At 38.5% G+C, this 17758-nt stretch overlaps 1 protein-coding gene across 1 annotated transcript; it reads right to left on the bottom strand.

The window, feature by feature from the left end:
* Positions 1-6666: 6666 nt before the first annotated feature.
* Positions 6667-17291, bottom strand: vps4a.L (vacuolar protein sorting 4 homolog A L homeolog). The gene is given in 11 exon segments (NM_001094253.1): positions 6667-7262; positions 7371-7511; positions 8164-8383; positions 9330-9411; positions 10263-10411; positions 10491-10647; positions 11068-11187; positions 11360-11421; positions 14328-14472; positions 14566-14677; positions 17211-17291. Coding segments are annotated over 11 exon segments (1311 nt in total). The 5' UTR covers positions 17232-17291; the 3' UTR covers positions 6667-7160.
* Between the last annotated feature and the right edge of the window lie 467 nt (positions 17292-17758).

Genomic DNA, 17758 nt, shown 5'->3' on the forward strand with positions numbered 1-17758 from the left:
GAAGTACTGTTTTCGATTTCAATACTTCGCCAAATTAAACCTGCCGAAGTGCTATGTTAGCCTATGGGGACCTTCTACAACCATTTTCTAAGTCTTTACACATCGAAGTAAAATCATTCGAACGTACGCTAAAATTGTTCGATTTGAACGATTTTACTTCGATCGTTCGATGGCCAAATTCGGTGAAAAATACTTTGACTTCGATATTCGAATTTGAAGTATTTTAATTCGATGGTCGAATTTCGAAGTACTTCACACTTCGAAATTCGACACTTGATAAATCTGCCCCTAAATGTATAAAATGACATTGACAACTTTAATAGGAGTACTTTCGAGGGCCGCTTCTGCCATGAGTCAAGGTGAAACCCTTGCCTCAGGCGGCAGTGAGCAGCCAGTTACAAGGGGCGGCAAAAGCCGCCTCTTGTAACTTTAAGAGCCGAACTTCCAGGTTTTAACCCGGAAATTTGGCTCCGCTAGTGCAAAGAGCGCTCTAGTGCTCAATGCACTAGCGACACTGCCCCCTGAAACCTGCTCAGACACAAATTTTTAAGCGCGGAGCGGGAGAGGAGGGGGGCGGCATCTGGCCTCAGGCGGCAGCAGCTCCAGAATCGGCGCGGGTACTTTCATACATTTTCTTTTTATTAAAAACATTGATAACAATATATCTGTAATGACCAAAGATGGCCAGACGTGTCCTGAAAAAATGCAGACTAGGCCCCTCCAGACTGAGTCGCCAGTTGTGCTTCCAGTGTGACTGGATCTCCATCAGCCCAGAGAGATCAGGCAGGTTCATTAGTTGCTTAATTTGTGCAACAGAGAAGTCTTCTAGCCTGTGAAATCATAACCTCATTAGATGGAGGTAATAAAGGTGCATAACTGAAAAACAGACCAAACTGAGACTTTTAATGCAGTACATCAGATTCCTTTATGCTCCTGAATGCCTATAATTTAGTAAAACACTGAACGGCACATTTGTTAGATGGTGCCTGTGTATTATCAGGGCTTCTTTGAACAGCAACTTTTTTTTTAGTTTTTAAACTTTATTCTAAATCTTTTAAGTTAACTTTGTTTATGTATTGTATGGTGTATGTTATAGAATGGCCAGTTCCAAGCAACTCTACAATTGGCTTTCATTTTATCTTTCTTATCGTTTTTGAATTATTTGTTGCCTTCTGACGCTTTCTAGCTTTCATATGGGGGTCACTAAGCCATCTCAAAAATGAATGCTCTGTACAGGGGCGTAACTATAGAGGAAGCAGACCCTGCAGCTGCAGGGGGGCCCAGGAGGTATAGGGGCCCCACGAGGCCCTAATTCATATACAATTTCAATAAATATTGGTGAAACAAGTCAACTTCTAAACATTTTGGGGGCCTGAAAAATAATTTGCTGTGGGGCCCAGTAATATCTAGTTACGCCACTGGCTCTGTATAGCTACACATTTAGGGGCATATTTATCGAAGGCGGAAATTAAAAAAACTTCGAACTTCGAATTCAAAAAGACCAAACGAATGGAGCTCGAAGGTTTTTTGGGGTCAAAGTGGGTGAATTCGTACTTCTATTCGAAGTTTTTTTAACTTCGACCTTTGATCTTCCAAACTCCCCCAATTACCTCCATATAGGTTCGAGGAGGTCCCCCATAGGCTAAAACAGCACTTTGGCAGCTTTTAAAATGGTCGAAGTCGAATTTTTAAAGAGACAGTACTTCAAAAAAATCCGACCTTCCAATTTCGACGTTTATTTCAAATTCTAATCAAAGTTGGACTTTTCCCTAGTCGAAGTACCCAAAAATTACTTAGAAATTCAAAGTTTTTCACTTCGAAATTTCACCTCGACCTTTGATAAATCTGCCCCTTATTGTTATTGCTCTTTTTTAATAACACATCTTTCTATACAGGCCCACTCTTATTCATATTCCAGTCCCATATTCAAATCACTGTGTGGTTGCTGGGGAAATTTGGACCTTAGCAACCAGAATGCTGAAATTGCAAATTGGAGACCTGAATAAAAAAGCTAAATAACTCAAAAACCACAAATAATAAAACAAGAAAACCAACTGCAAATTGTCTCCGAATATCACTCTCTACATCATACTAAAAGTTTACTCAAAGGTGAACAACCCCTTTAAACATTGAGAATGACATTTTCCCAAACATACTAGGACTTCTTAGCAGTTCAGTGCCCCACTGAACCCCTTATACGGCCTGATTTGCACAGGAGTTGCAGGTTTGGCTTCCTCCTTAGGTGCACCCCTGATATATTCCTTGTAGTGACCTCCAGCGTCCAGCACACAAAAGAGCATTTTGAATGAAGTTCTGGAGTGGAGTGCTCATAGATAGCAACAACACAACTGATTAGGGGAATATTTATATGTTTAGATGGGCTACACAATGAACTAGAATGTTTAAACCTCTCTACAAAAATGCTTAACAATCCAAAGAAGTGTACTTGTGTTGTTTAAAAGTTTTGTGATGTTGCTGACTGTACTGTATACTAAAACCATCTATGCCAACATTGGGCTCAATCCAAAGGGAGAACATGTTACCTGGCAGGCTCACGGCTGGGCTGCACAAATAATCCAGCATGAGATGGACCATTTGGATGGGGTTCTGTACATTGGTAAAATGGATCCTCGGACATTTGTCAACATCAGCATGGATGGAGATCAATGACTAGGAAAGCAAAATGCTTGAAGGCCCAAGATCAATAAAATGGGACAACTTTATCCATCATCCAGATGTAAGGGATCTTACAAGGGAACATCTTTTTTTGTGCATTTAAAAATACATTCTGAGAACATAAAAATGCATTTTTATGCAATTTTTACATGAAACAAAGTGCATATTTTTGAGTTAGTTGTATCACTAATGCACATTAAGTGGTTGAAAAGCAGTGAAACTTTGATTGCAATAAAACAGAATTCTGATAAAATATAATGGAATCAGATGATGCCTTTGGGATCTCCAACCAGTGGCTTATGAGCAACATGTTGCTCACCAACTCCTTGGATGTTGCTTTCAGTGGTCTCAAAGCAGGTGCTTATTTTCCAGTTCCAGGCTTGGAGGCAAGTTTTAGTTGTATAAAAACCAGGAACACTGCCAAATAGAACCTCCTGTAGGCTGTCGTCCATATAGGGGCTCTAAAATAGCCAATCACAGCCCTCATTTGGTATCCTGGGACATTTTTCATGTTTGTGTTACTCCTCAACTATTTTTACATTTGTTTGTGGTATGGCTCACAAGTAAATAAAGGTTTGGGAACCCCTGCCTTTAAGAATTGCTCAAACCTATGTTTTAAATGTACATCAAACTCACAAACAAAGGCCTGTGTGTAAGAGCTCTTATAATAGCACAATACATTTATTGCAAACTCCAATATAAACTTTGTTTGTACTGTGCAAGCTCACATTTGTATTGCAGAAGACTGAAGAGCCTGGTCTATTTCTTGCTGAAATATCTATACTCTGTTAGAGACACCATGGTACTTCATACTCCCCTAGCAAAGTGAGTTAAAGGAACAGTAACATCAAAAAATGAAAGGGTTTTAAAGTAATAAAAATAAAATGCAGTGTTGCCTTGCACTAGTAAAATTGCTGTGTTTGCTTCAGAAACACTACTATTGTTTATATAAATAGGCTGCTGTGTAGCCATGGGGGCAGCCATTCAAAGGAGAAAAGGCTCAGGTTACACAGCAGATAACAGATAAGCTCTGTAGAACATAATGGTGTTATCTGTTATCCACTATTTAACCTGTGCCATACAGACTTTTTTCAATTTCCACCATTGCTACACAGCAGCTTGTTTATATGAACTACAGTAGAACCCTTAGTTTACTTTTTCCAGGGACCAGGAAAAAAATGGTGTAAAATCAGGGAAATATATTATGCATAATATATAGGTGAGACCACAAAATGAGGGAAAACTTAAAATCAGGGGATGTAAAATTGAGGTTCCACTGTATAGTAGTGTTTTTGAAGCAAACAGATCAGTTGTACCAGTGTAGGGCAACACTAAGTGATATTTTCATTACTTTAAACACTTTAATTTGTTGGTGTTACTGTTCCTTTAAGAGTTTTACTCTGCAGCATGTGACTGCAGCTTGAAGGAAGACATAGTAACGTTCAGCTGGCTAAGATATTTTTTTATGTGCTAGAATAGTAACAACATTCTGCACAGTTGCTCATGTCGAAAAGAAAATAGTCCACCCTAATATTGGTTTTAATAAATATCATGACATGCTATAAGACAAGTATTTCTATAAATGTATCTTTTCTTAAAGGAGTTGTTCACCAACAATGTTTTCAGTTCAGTTGGTTTCAGATCACCAGAAATAAAGACTTTTTCCAATTACAGGTATGGGACTTGTTACCCAGAATGCTTGGGACCTGGGGTTTTCCGGGTAACGAATCTTTCTGTAATTTGGATCTTCATACCTTAAGATACTAGAAAATCATGTAAATGCTAAATAAACCCAATAGGCTGGTTTTGCTTCCAATAAGGATTGATTTTATCTTAGTTGGGATCAAGTACAAGGTACTGTTTTATTATTACAGAGAAAAATGAAATTATTTTTTAAAAATTTGGATTATTTGGATAATATGGAGTCTATGGGAGATGGCCTTTCCGTAATTCGGAGCTTTCTGGATAATGGGTTTCCAGATAACGGATCCCATACCTGTACTTTCTATTTTCTGTTTGTGACCATTTTCCTAATATTGAAGTGTAAATTTTAATTCTTCACCTTATGACTTTCTAAAAGAAAAAAAAAACATTTGGAAAGTGAACAACCCCTTTAAGAATAGTCAGTTAGGATGGCACAGGATCTACCTTGTAGAAGAAATGGTTAAATGGTAACATAGTGTTTGGAAGATGTCCCCAGATTTAGAAGTTGCTTAAATAATGTATGAGCTATTATTTAATAATTAATAGATATCAAAGAGGACGCTAGTTAATATCCTGAATGGCCTTCTGGGGATGAGGCTTGATTTTGGTTTGTGATTTATTCAAATTGAAGAGTGACTTACTGAGGGTAAGAATCATATATCCGCTATTTGGGACTGAATTGAAAGAAGTAATTACACAGCAGGGGCTTCATGTTGATTGTAAACGGGTTGTTCACCTTTGAATTAACTTTTAGTATGATGTAGAGAGTGATACTCGGAGACAATGGTTTTCATTTTTTATTTGTGTTTTTGCATTATTTCGATTTTTATTCAGCAGCTCTCCAGTTTGCAATGTCAGAAATCTAGTTGCTAGGGTCCCAGTTACCCTAGCAACCACACATTGATTTGAATAAGAGACTGGAATATGAAAAGGAGAGGCCTGAATAGAAAGATGAGTAATAAAAAGTAGCAATGTGTAGCCTTAGAGAGCATTTGTTTTTTAGATGGGGTCAGTGACCCCCATTTGAAAGATGGAAAGAGTCAAAAGAAGAAGGCAAATAATTACAAAAACAATAAAAAAGAAAAAATGAAGACCAATTGAAAAGTTGCTTTGAATTAGCCATTCTATAACACACTAAAATTTAACTTAAAGGTGAAACCACCTCTTTAAGGATTAAAATTACTAGTGGATTAGTTCTAAAGAAAATATAATAAATAAAACTGGAGGAAAAAAAAAAAACCAAGAAGCTAGGTGGGGCCTATCTATTGCTTGCAACAATACCCCTTTCCCCCATGATGAGAAATAAACTTTTCTTAAGCAGAAACAGCAACATAACTTTTTTTTTTTTTTCAAAATTAATACTGCTCTACTTTATTTAAAATTACATAGAATTTTCAGGCACAGATAAGACCTTTTTTTTTTTAATGATAGTGTCACTTTAAATAGTTACGCAGATGGAGTATTTGGGATCATAACAATGAACATTTGAAGCGATGTTCTAATGATTCATTTGTAAAAAAAAAAAATGTAAATCCTATTCCTTAGTGTCTAAATCCCTGCCACTTATCACTTGAGTCATTCCTGAAGTCATTTGTGATGACAATGAATGTAGACTACACAGGAGTCCCTCGTTTATTGTATTTCCCCTTAAACGTGAGAGCAGAATATGAAGGGTAGTGCTTTTAGTATGAGCATAAACTTTACTACTACTGGGTGGCTGCAGTCTGAGATCCTCAACACTCTAATAAACAAGCTGGATTTTTGTCCTCTCCAGTTTACTGTACAGAATATTATGTTGGCACTTTGTAAATTCTAGCTGGAGACAGCAAAAATACACTGTTTATGAACATTTCAGTTCTTGTATTCAAAGGAGAATGTCTGCTATACAACAATATAGCGGCCTCCTCGAATATATCAAAGAGCTTAAATGCAGAAAAAGAATATTTTTGTGCAAGTTTAACACTACTCTTATACCTTCTATGTAAGCAGAATTATATGGAAGACAAAATGCTTGTTATATGTTTCTGAATGTGAGCAACTGAAAGTAGTTTTATTAGTCAGTGCAGCTGGTCTGTATTGCTAGTTTAGCATCCCCACAGCAGAGAAAGGATAATAAATAACAAAGAAAATAAAGAGCTGAAATAACTCATCATAGCCTACCCTTGCCACCCTTCATAAATGGTTCTTCATTGTGTCCTGCACAAAGGACAGGGAGATAATGCTTAAATGACATGGGTCAGTGACATTTCTTCCAAATATATTTACAAATGAGCACCAGACAGGTCATCCACTCAGAGAGAGAATATATTTACACAGCTCAACATATATACCCAGTAATGCACAAAGCAGAAACTGGCAGGGATAGATGCAGAAAGGCAGCAGGAAACCACCTCCACGGTTTAATCCCAAAGAGGATTGTAGGATATGGAGTGGCAATATGTCAGATTATCAATTAGAATAAAAGTCAGCATCATTCAACAGGCAGGCAGAGATCTCTTCTGTTTTATAGGGTGTGGGGGGTTGGAAAAGGGAAAGAAAAAAAAGGAGTCACAAGAGACTGGTGACTGATGGCAAATAAATGTAAACCTCAGAAACAGAAGCCATTGAAGGTAGATGGATGTGCCCAGGTATTGAAGATCCTGGGGGGAAATTTAGTAGTCCTGTATATACAGGTGGGCATCTCCAGAGTCGGCAAATTCTTGTGTTGTGGGGGCACTTTGAGATAAGCAAGCAGATAAGGTGTCCAAAAGGCATGCCACCGCACACTGTGTACTCCACCATCATCCCTCTTGGCCAAAGTCATCTGTAAATTTCTTTACTTTCAGAAGATCATCTGCATTTACTGTTGGTCGAGTAGTGGCCAAAGATCTTAGCATATCAGACTAAGGAAAGAAGGAAAAGAGTTAGACCTCCCTCAAGGGGAAAATTAACTGAACAGTTTAAAAAACGAATCCTCTAATTTAGTTACTAAATATTCAATCAATACTTACCATGCAGACAACAGGCTCTTGTAATTTATCACTGGACACCTCCATCCAAGTCATTTCTACTGCCCCTGGGTCTCCAGGAGAGCAAGGTGTTAAAAGATCATCAACAATGATCCCTGGATTGGTGCGTGAGGGACCACGGACCTTTTCAGAGCAAAGAAGCAAAATGATTATTTTCCTGAATTTAAAGGGGAACTATTGCGAAAATGAAAATTTAAACTTCAGCATACTGAAAAAAGAAGCTTTCTAAATACAATCAAAATTCTGTACAGTTTCTGAAATAATCAAGTTTATCTTCAGTATTCCTCTCTCAGCATCTGTTTCTCTTCATTCTCTCTTGGGTGTCAGATAATCACCTACAGTTAGATCCAATATATCTTATAGGGGGGCACCTTTTGTCTAGAAGATGTATAAGAGCTGACTCTATTAAAATCACCAGACATCATGTCTCTCTACATGCAGAATGTGTGCAAAAGGCAGTTATTTTGTTAGATTTTGTACTGGAATCAGTTATTTGAGTAAACTCTAATTCATCGGCTAGGAAAGGGAAAACCCATATAAGATATATTGGATCTAACTGTCAATGAAAATCTGACTCCCAACTGCTGCATGAAAACTGACAATGAAGAGAAACAGATGCTGAGAGAGGGATAGTGAAGATAAACTTGATTATTTCAGAAACAATGCAGAATATTTAATTGATTGTATTTAGAAAGTTTCTTATTTCAGTATAAATTTAAAAAAAAAAAAACCAAACAACAAAACAATCCTATTCTATTTCTCCACATTCACTTACCTTCTTGAAGTGTGTGGCAGACTGCACCTTGCGCACAGGCTGCATTAGAGCATCACGCACAATGATACTTATGTCCGCACCAGAGTAACCGTCAGTTTTCTTGGCAAGCTCACGTACATTCTCTTCACTCAAATTGCGTGGAGTATTTCCCAGATGCAGCCGGAACATTTGGGCACGGGCTGCCTCCTCTGGTAGAGGGATGTATATTCTCTTCTCAAACCTATACCCAAGCAGAAGTCATCTCAGTTCATGAAAATACAGAATAAGCAAATAAAATACTTTTTTTTTTAAAAATAAAAAAATAAAAAAATAAATTAAAAAAAAGGTTTTACTTATTAGTTTCATCTTTAACAAACAAAAACAGTCAGATCAGAGATGCATTGGTTGTTTGTACATGAAAAAGCTCTCAAAAGTTTCTGGGAACAACCAATGCTACCAGTGGTAGATCAAACACTAAGTTTATATAGAAAAGTATAGATAGGAGGAAAAGGGAGGCAGGCCATGGGTTTACATCAGTACATATTGGAATATATTCATTTAATATCCTTTTAGGTATTATTCTGGGGCATAGGTGTGTCAAGCATATCTTTGCCCAGGCCCCAGACTTTTTCAAATTTGTCCAAGCAGCATCTACTCATATAAGTCAGCTTGTAGAGAGGAAGGGCTCCAATTATTAGAGATTTCCAATTTAAGGTGGGTGCAGTGGGCAAGGCATGTATGAATGTACACAGGCTAGCCCCCACATTTAAAACATATATTGTCAGCTTACAGAGGAGCCGGAAGATGGATGCGTGGATCTTCGCTAGAAGAATCTGCATCGAGGGGTAAGTATGGAGTATGGGGAATTTCCCCGGGGGTAGTTAGCCTGGGGGGAGGAGGGAGGGGGGTCTACGTGGGGTGGGGGGTATGGAGTTTTTTGCCACAGGTTGATTTCTCCACACAGATATGACCCATGCCCCCCCCCCAAACTAAAGTCACAGATTGGTTACTGGCGGGTAACCAATCAGTGGAAACCAAGAGAACTGCAAAGCAGGACATTGTTAGACATCCAGTCACTCCAGCCTTTATAGATTACAATTTTGGCTAACTAACTGTATTGAAAATATTTTTTATTTTGCACAGCCAATCTATTTTCCCAGTATGACTTTCAATTAGTACTGCCTTACCTTCTTCGGATGGCAGAATCTAGTACCCATGGTATGTTTGTAGCCCCCAGAACAAGTATACCATCGTTGTTATTACCAACACCTGCAAAACAAAGAGGTACTCAGCAGCTGTCAGAAATGAAATCCATTACCTGCACAACTGTAAAATGTGTAGCATGGTAGAAATTTGCTGCAAAACAAGCCAGCAAAAGCATTCCTGGCAACAGATCTGATAAACTTGAAACCCCAAAGTTTAGATCAGTTTCAACTCTGTCTTTATATTCCTTTCAGGACACCTGTGGCTAGATGTTCTGTCGGAGCTTCAGTGTTCTGCTGATCCAAATATAAATATAGGACTGCACACAGAGACCACCACCATAAGAGAATTGAAGAGTATCCATCCATTAAGGCAGATGTAGCCAGAACTAGTAATATGATCATTTAGGGCACCCCCGGATGAACTGGCCCCTTACTACAGGCCTGCACACATAGGGTCAGATTTGATTTGATGAGAAAAGTGTATGGCTTTCACTTAAATACTCAATTTCAGTCTATGGGACAATTTGGAACTTAATTAAGGAGATACATTTTTCCCTTCAAATTGAATCTTTCCCTTGGTCTGCAGTGTTCTGTTATAATATTTGGGAACAAGAAGGCTTTTGTGAGCAGGAATTTTATAAGGGAAGCAATGATGCTATGGAAACATTTCAAATATATGACAATAAGATGTCTGCAACACTGCTGCTGCTATCTATATCAACTCCATGCGCATTCTTCCATGTTTAAAAAAAAATAATTGGAACCTTAAAAATGGAGGTCAAATTTACACTGCACTCTAAACTAAACTTTTAACCCAACAATAAAAAGTGTGACACCACTAGGGCTGGCGTTTGTACAGTTACTATACCTGGCTGTGTAACACCTGCAACTTTGATTCACATAAAGCAGTATTACCTTGCATCTGCACCAGGAACTCTGTCTTGATTCTACGGGCAGCTTCACTCTCATTCTCATTTCTGGAACCACACAGAGAATCCACTTCATCAATAAAGATAATGGATGGTTTGTGTTGCCGTGCCAACTCAAAAAGGTTCTTCACCAGCCTGAAAGATAAAGGACAACAGTGAAATACACCTGCACAGCTTCAACTGTTAAGCCCAGGTACAATTTCTTCAAACTCACTTTTCACTCTCCCCCAGCCACTTGGACATGAGGTCAGAGGAAGACACAGAGAAAAATGTAGAGTTATTGGCTTCCGTTGCTACAGCTTTTGCCAGATAGGACTTTCCAGTTCCAGGGGGTCCGAATAGCAGTATGCCACGCCACGGTGTACGCTTACCTGAAAATATGTAATATATATATTTATATATATTTATTAAACATATATTTCACATAGAAAAATAACATACTCAAAGACATTTAGAATTGTGTCTATTGTGACATGCACATGTTTCTGATAAATGAAATAATATTTCAAACCGCCCTGGATAAGTTTGGACACAAATCCTTCACTTATGCATTCAATAACCTAAGCTGATAATCTTGTGGGTGTCTAATTATTAATAAAAATAAAAATGTGTGTACAGTTCAGACAAACAGCATTGCACACCGGGTCAATATGTTGAGCATATTTGCAGTCTGGGAGAGCACACCGACAAACTGTATATGGTACTGTACTGTATTTTCCATTTAGTTTAGGAAGGTAAAAAAATCAAGTTAGTGCTTCAAAGTATTCTTTGGACGAATATATAATCTTGACCTGTGAATAGATGGGGGAACTTGATGGGCAAGATCACAGCCTCTTTCAAAGCTTCTTTTGCTCCTTCAAGACCAGCTACATCATTCCATCGAACATTTGGCTTCTCCATGACAATGGCACCTGTATGGATAGAAACATACAAAAGAAGCATATAGTACACTGCCATTGTCAAAATTTTCAACACTAAAACAAATCTGAAGAATCTGAAAGAGGATCTGTGCCTTTCAGCCATAATTTGTCTTAAAAATAGAACAAATGTTTAGTTTTGTTTTGCTCTTTCCTCAACACTTACCCATGAGCTGCTCTTGCAGTTTCTTCTTTTCTGGATTTTCTCCCTCACTGTCGCTGTCACTTCTGTAGAAAGAACAGAGTAAATGTAATTTACTAGATCAGAAACAGTTGATAAAGTAAACAATTCCTTTAACACACACACACACACACACTTTCTCTCTCTACTTTAATAAAATCCAAACTCCGAGGGTCACGTTTCAGTGGTGCTCTATCTGGAAACTTTGCTGCTCAACAGTTCCATATATACAGCAGTAACCAAGAAGAATCAGATGGCACAGACATAGCAAAATGTGCTTAAACTTTGTGATTTATTCGGATCTCTGCACAACGTTTCAGGGGATTAACCCCCTTTATCCAAGAGCACTTGATAAAGGGGGTTGATCCCCTGAAATGTTGTGCAGAGATCCTAATAAATCACAAAGTTTAAGCACATTTTGCTATGTGTGTGCCATCTGATTCTTCTTGATTACTACACTTTCTCTCTCTATCTATTGCATGTATAGCAAATGAGTACAACCAGTTTTAATTGGCATTCAACTTGTTTTGCCAGACATGCTATCAGAATTATGATCATTGTAATCTCCTGACAGCTATCCAATGGCTGGCCACAGCTGCTCATATGGGGTTTGAAGAAAAGCCCTGGCCTGGTTTAGTTAGGGAATGAGGAGATTGAGTGAGAAAAAGAGAGGGGGTATTTAGTAGGGATTCTACGTGCTGTATTGGTCATAGCCTTTGCCCTGTAATTGTTCCCTAATGGCTTCCATCGATCTGATCCACTGCACCTTTATGACAAGTTCATATGGAGTGGAGGTCATATTACATATGGATTTTTGTGACTGTGACTAAATGGGTCGGCAGCCTACTTGATAAAGGGTATTGAACCAGAAACATGTGTTTACCACTACCAGGAAAATAAAAGGTCATTTGTAGTAAAACTGCTGGAGTTCCTTTTACTTCTTTTATACTTCGATCGTTTGTAGCAGTTAAAGCACAGAGCAACCATTAAGGAATCGGACACAAATCATTTGGAAAATTGTACTGACCACCATCCCCCTCTCCTATTTGGTCGCCAGCCTACTGTGGATCTGAGTGAGTTGATAGGCTTACCTAAAAGGTAGGTCACAGGGTCAGTTCTGTGTTTAAAGACAACTGGCAGGACTGACAAGGCTGATAAAGTCCAATAATGAGGAACATGTATGTATATATATATTATATTTATCTATCTATGTACGTTGCCAAAGTCCATCAGGGTTCCAAAACAGTGTGAACAAAGGGAAAGACTATCGCATTAATAGCAGTTAAAAAATATGATTTTCCCGCTATTAGCAGGATGGTGACCTCTGAACTGTGTCAGCATCAAAGCCAATGATTTCACTTATATGCTGTACCAGTGTTATCATCCTGGCATGGAATGTAATGATGGCATTGCTTAGGCACCAATGGGAACACAGAGATGTTGGCACAACTGTAACTCTAGGCTCAGGACCCCACTGCCAAGTTTTATAGTAGCAGCAGGTGACACATATGGTGCTTTAAAAGGCAAAAATAGAACAAATTGGGAGACAAACAATGGAACAAGCTAATGAGGAGAGGATAACAGGTAGAACTTTTAGATAAGAAAAAGGATCACAGTCAATCAATGAGTGGCTCCCACCAGCAATGGCAACTCTAAATTGTTGAGAGATGATTCCTGCAAAGTCTCCCATCTATGACCAGAACATGCAAAAATGCAGACTGTATCAAAAGGAGGATACTGTATAACATGGTAGTGCTGAAGTTCACAAAGTTGCCTGGATCAAAGAAGGAAGAAACTGGGATAACTTTGGAGTTGAACACAATTTGCACTGGTAGAAGAAGACAATGGCTTTTGTGAAAAGAATTGAGAAACATTCAGATGGGCCTCCCCTAAGGTAAAGCCAGGTAAAACCCAGCACCTTTGCAAGCAGTTTTCAATGAAAAAGGGTTAATATATTAGTGGCCAAAGGTCCAGGAACAGCTCAGGGCTGGCAGAGTAACAGTTCAAAGTCAAACACAGGAGTAAAAAACAACGAGTAAACATGCAACAACAGACTAGGAGCAACTAAGATGATATAAAACAAAACAGGTTCAGTTGCAAATAACACTTATTAGTTATTCCTTTGACGCTGCTTCTGTTGCACTTGAAGCTTTACACATCAGTGAGCCCAGTTACACCAAATGCAGAATTGGCACTGCACATGCCATGTTCGGAATTGTAGTGTTCAATATTTGGTACACGTAACATTAAATATCAACTAAAGCCAATTTGAGTTTACCATAACCTGGTAAATATTAGCTGCTACCTGTCACTATTTGCACATCGGAATATGTATTTGCCAAAATGATGCTCCTCCATACTGAAAAATTCCTTTAGTCAATGACCACATTAGGTAATGGATTTGTTCCTTGGACAATGTTTGTACGCACCTCTGTTATTCAGCTGCTGTTCATTAGCAGATAACTATATTAGTCCAACTTGGCTAATATTATATTAATTATATTAGTCCAATTTGGCCCCACGTGGCTGATCACATCACAAAAAGATCTGTTCGAGTGTAGAACTCACCAAAAAACTGATCTTTCCATATATGGCCAACTTATATTTGCAAATCATGTATCACCATCATGAGGCTCACTTGAAAGCCCCCTAATAACTACAGCTCATTTTTTCTTGCTAATTTCCTACTCTGGACAACCCAATGGTATCTGTCTGATGCTCTGTAGAGAATTTCTAGAGAAAAAAGCTCCAGGTGACTATAGGCTGTAGGAGAAAAGATTAAAAGAGCATATCCTCACTGTTATAAGGCTACTGTACCACCTGACACGTGCTGTACCTTTCTCTGAGGCACTTAATTTACAGAATTTATATTTGTTGGTTATTTGGTTTGGTTTTTTTATGCAGAAATACATTTACATTGCCCATAAAAATGAACAAACACTAAAAGTCTTACCCCTTTTCATTTTGAGACTCCTTCACTGGTTTCTTATTTTGTTTGTCCTTGGTCTTAAGGTAATCTTTTAGCTTTTCTGCCCGATCAAGATACTGCATGCACTTGGCTCGGATACTCTCCTTGGCTTTGTCACTGTGAGCTTCATCTGATAATAAAAACAAGAAATATAGTTACACAACTCTGTGTAAATTCCAAACCCTTAATCAGAATTCAACATCTCTATTCCACTTGTACTCACATTTGATGGCATGCAAAAAGTACTCCACTGCATGCTGATATAGCCTCAGGGCCTCCTCATAATTCTTATTCTTGTCCTCCTCTGTGGCTTTAGTCACCAAATCAATGGCTTTCTATAATTAAAAAAAAAGGGGATCTACGTCACATAAGGAAATATGGTAAAACAGACTATCATTAGAACCCCCATTTTATGTTTTTCAGAGGACCAGGAAAAAAATGGTGAAAAATCCAGGAAAATGTAAAATCAGGGAAATGTATAATGCATAATATTTAGGTGGGACCACAAAACAACAATGTAAAATTGAGGTTTCACTGTAGTTGTGAGTGTAAGTAAATGGCATGGCAAAAATGATATGACCTGTAAAACAATTTAGAAGATGTATTTTCCAATAATAAAAATAATTTAGTAAAGAAGATCTATCTATTGGTAAATAATAAAAACAAATCGCTTTTGCTTTAATATGAATAGGTAAAAAGGGACCTTCATCTAACATTGGTATAGCATCATTTTAAATTAGAAATAAGTCTACCAAGTTTAATCCTTCAAAAACTCTCTGCAATGTGATAGAAAAAGTGATCATTCTTTATGTCCAAATGCCAATCTGAATACAGGTATCTGAAAACCCTTTATCCGCTCTGAATTACGGATTGGCTCCCATAGCCTCCATTTTTTCCAAATAATCCAAATGCCATGTCTGTACTTGCAGAGTTACTATAAATACAATGTCATAACTAGAATGGTATCCAATCCAATCTGAAAATTCAGAATTTGACTGCTGGAGATTGTTTTGGGGGACTAGCCATAGTCTCCATAAACATTTTCTCTTATTACTTTCACATTCTCTGCAAAGTCTTTGTTAACACTCTGCATATTGCTATACCACATCTAGATAGGGCCTTTAGGCCTCAATAATATGGAGAACTTCTGCCCGATTCAGTCTGATGAAAGCTGTAACACGGTCGATAATTATCACATAAGCCTGGTTACACTGCAACAGTATGCATTAATAGTACTCTATTAAAAACGTTAATAGTGTCCCAGTTAAAATTCTGGGATGAGCATTTTACTAGCATTTAGCATAGTATCACCTACAGCAGCCCAGGAAAGGCGTGTGTATTGGAATACTTGGGCTGGCTAAATTATATTATATTATATATATATATATATATATATATATATATATATATATAGTGAATTAAGTACCCCCTCTTGTAAAATATAAGGATATTATAAGTTACCGAGGAGTTTCATGACCATATAAAAACACGAGGCCGAAGGCTGAGTGTTTTTATACAGGTCATGAAACTCCGAGGTAACTTCTAATATCCTCATATTTTACAACTGGGGGTACTTTATTTATTATAATACACAAATTTCAGTGAGTCATGTGACAGAAATGACATCAGAACTCACCGTTTATAACTGATGACATCAGAACTCACCGTTTATAAGGATATAATTTACAGGATATTCATGGCTTTTGTGTATTATATATATATAACCAAAGGAATGGTGCACTCCGTAGACAAAATTAATACCTGGGTGCCAGCATGGGAAATAAGCAGTGAAAAAGGATTGCGGCACTCACAGGGTTTTAGTGAAAAAACAAAAAATGTTTTATTATTAAGCCTCAACGTTTCGATCCCCCACAGGGATCTCCTGACAAAGATCCCTGTGGGGGATCGAAACGTTGCGGCTTAATAATAAAACATTTTTTGTTTTTTCACTAAAACCCTGTGAGTGCCGCAATCCTTTTTCACTATATATATATATATATATATATATATATATATATATATATAGTTGCTTAGCTTCTCTTTTAAAGTGAAACTAATATCACAAAATCAAACTGGTAACTAAAGCAGAAGTGCCATAGCAAGGATCGTTGAATGCCACCAAGAAATGCTGTATTTTCGGAGAAATGGCAGCCCAACAATACAGACCAATAGGAGCAATTCCAGAGCTCTGAGGGTCAGAACTAGCATTAGCATTAGCCACTAGCCACACACAAAGTGTCATGAACTGGATATTAGCTCCTGGAAATGTCACTTTTGCCATTAGTTACAAATCCAAATAAAGTGGTGTCAGTACCGCTCTAACAATGGCAGCATGGTACTCTTTGGGCAGAAGCAAGAGATTGCAATTGCAAATGGACCAGACGTAGACCTATGGAGACACTGGGAAAAATACATTTAAAAAATCAGACCTATTGAGGGAAACTGAACAAACCAGGTAAATAGGAAAGAAATCAGAACCTCGCGGTTTCCTCACTGAGCCCCATTACAGCTGACTGAGGCAGATACTGTACGTGTAATGACATTAAGTGACAAGGGGATTCCATATTGATTAGGGACGTATGCAAAATAAACGCGGGTTTAATGAACACAGGCATCTGTGCAATATAATACCCACTAACTGTAAAACAAAAGCAAATCTTCGCTGTTGCTGCTGCTACATCTGATGCCTCAGCTCGGTCTCCCTTGCAGCTTCAGCCGAACACACTATGAAAACAATCTGATCGGCAGGAACAGGACAGCTCAACCCTCAGCTCAGTGTCACGCAGATTTCTTCATCTCAATTTGTCACATTTGCCATATTTATACCATCCCCTCCATTCACTCTCAAGTACCGAACCGTCCCACTACCTGCAGGGTTGACGTTGTCATCTCATCTCCCGGTCCCGGTGCCTAGGGTATTCCTGTGGATTCCGGGCCTGTCACTTCACCGGAACCGGAAGTGGCGGTATAGACGAACCCTGGAAGCCACTGTATCACGTGCCCCGGAAAGGACGGGAAAAGTAGCTATGTCTGGCGATCTGTGGCGGTGGAGGGTGCTGCTAGTTACTATCCTAGGAAAGGACCTGACGTCACGGTCATGTGATCCTACCATATGACCGCTCCACTGCGGCTTACCAATTCGTGAGCTGCAAATTCAAACGTGGGAAAGTGGTACTGGGAATGGGTTCTAGTCAGGTCTGGACTGTGAATTAAAATAGGCCCTGGCATTTCAGCTACACAGAGGCCTAATCAGCCCACATAGAGGCCCAAACAGTCCCCACCAGCCCACTAAATACTGACTTTCTAAGGAACCTTATATCAGCCCCTCTGGCATTTGCCAGAACTCATAGATTGCCAGTCCGGGCCTGGTTCTAGTGGTTGGCTGTGGAATCTTGACAGAATCTGCAACTAAATTC

The sequence above is a fragment of the Xenopus laevis genome, chromosome 4L, assembly GCF_017654675.1.
Source record: "Xenopus laevis strain J_2021 chromosome 4L, Xenopus_laevis_v10.1, whole genome shotgun sequence".
Lineage (NCBI taxonomy): Eukaryota > Metazoa > Chordata > Amphibia > Anura > Pipidae > Xenopus > Xenopus laevis.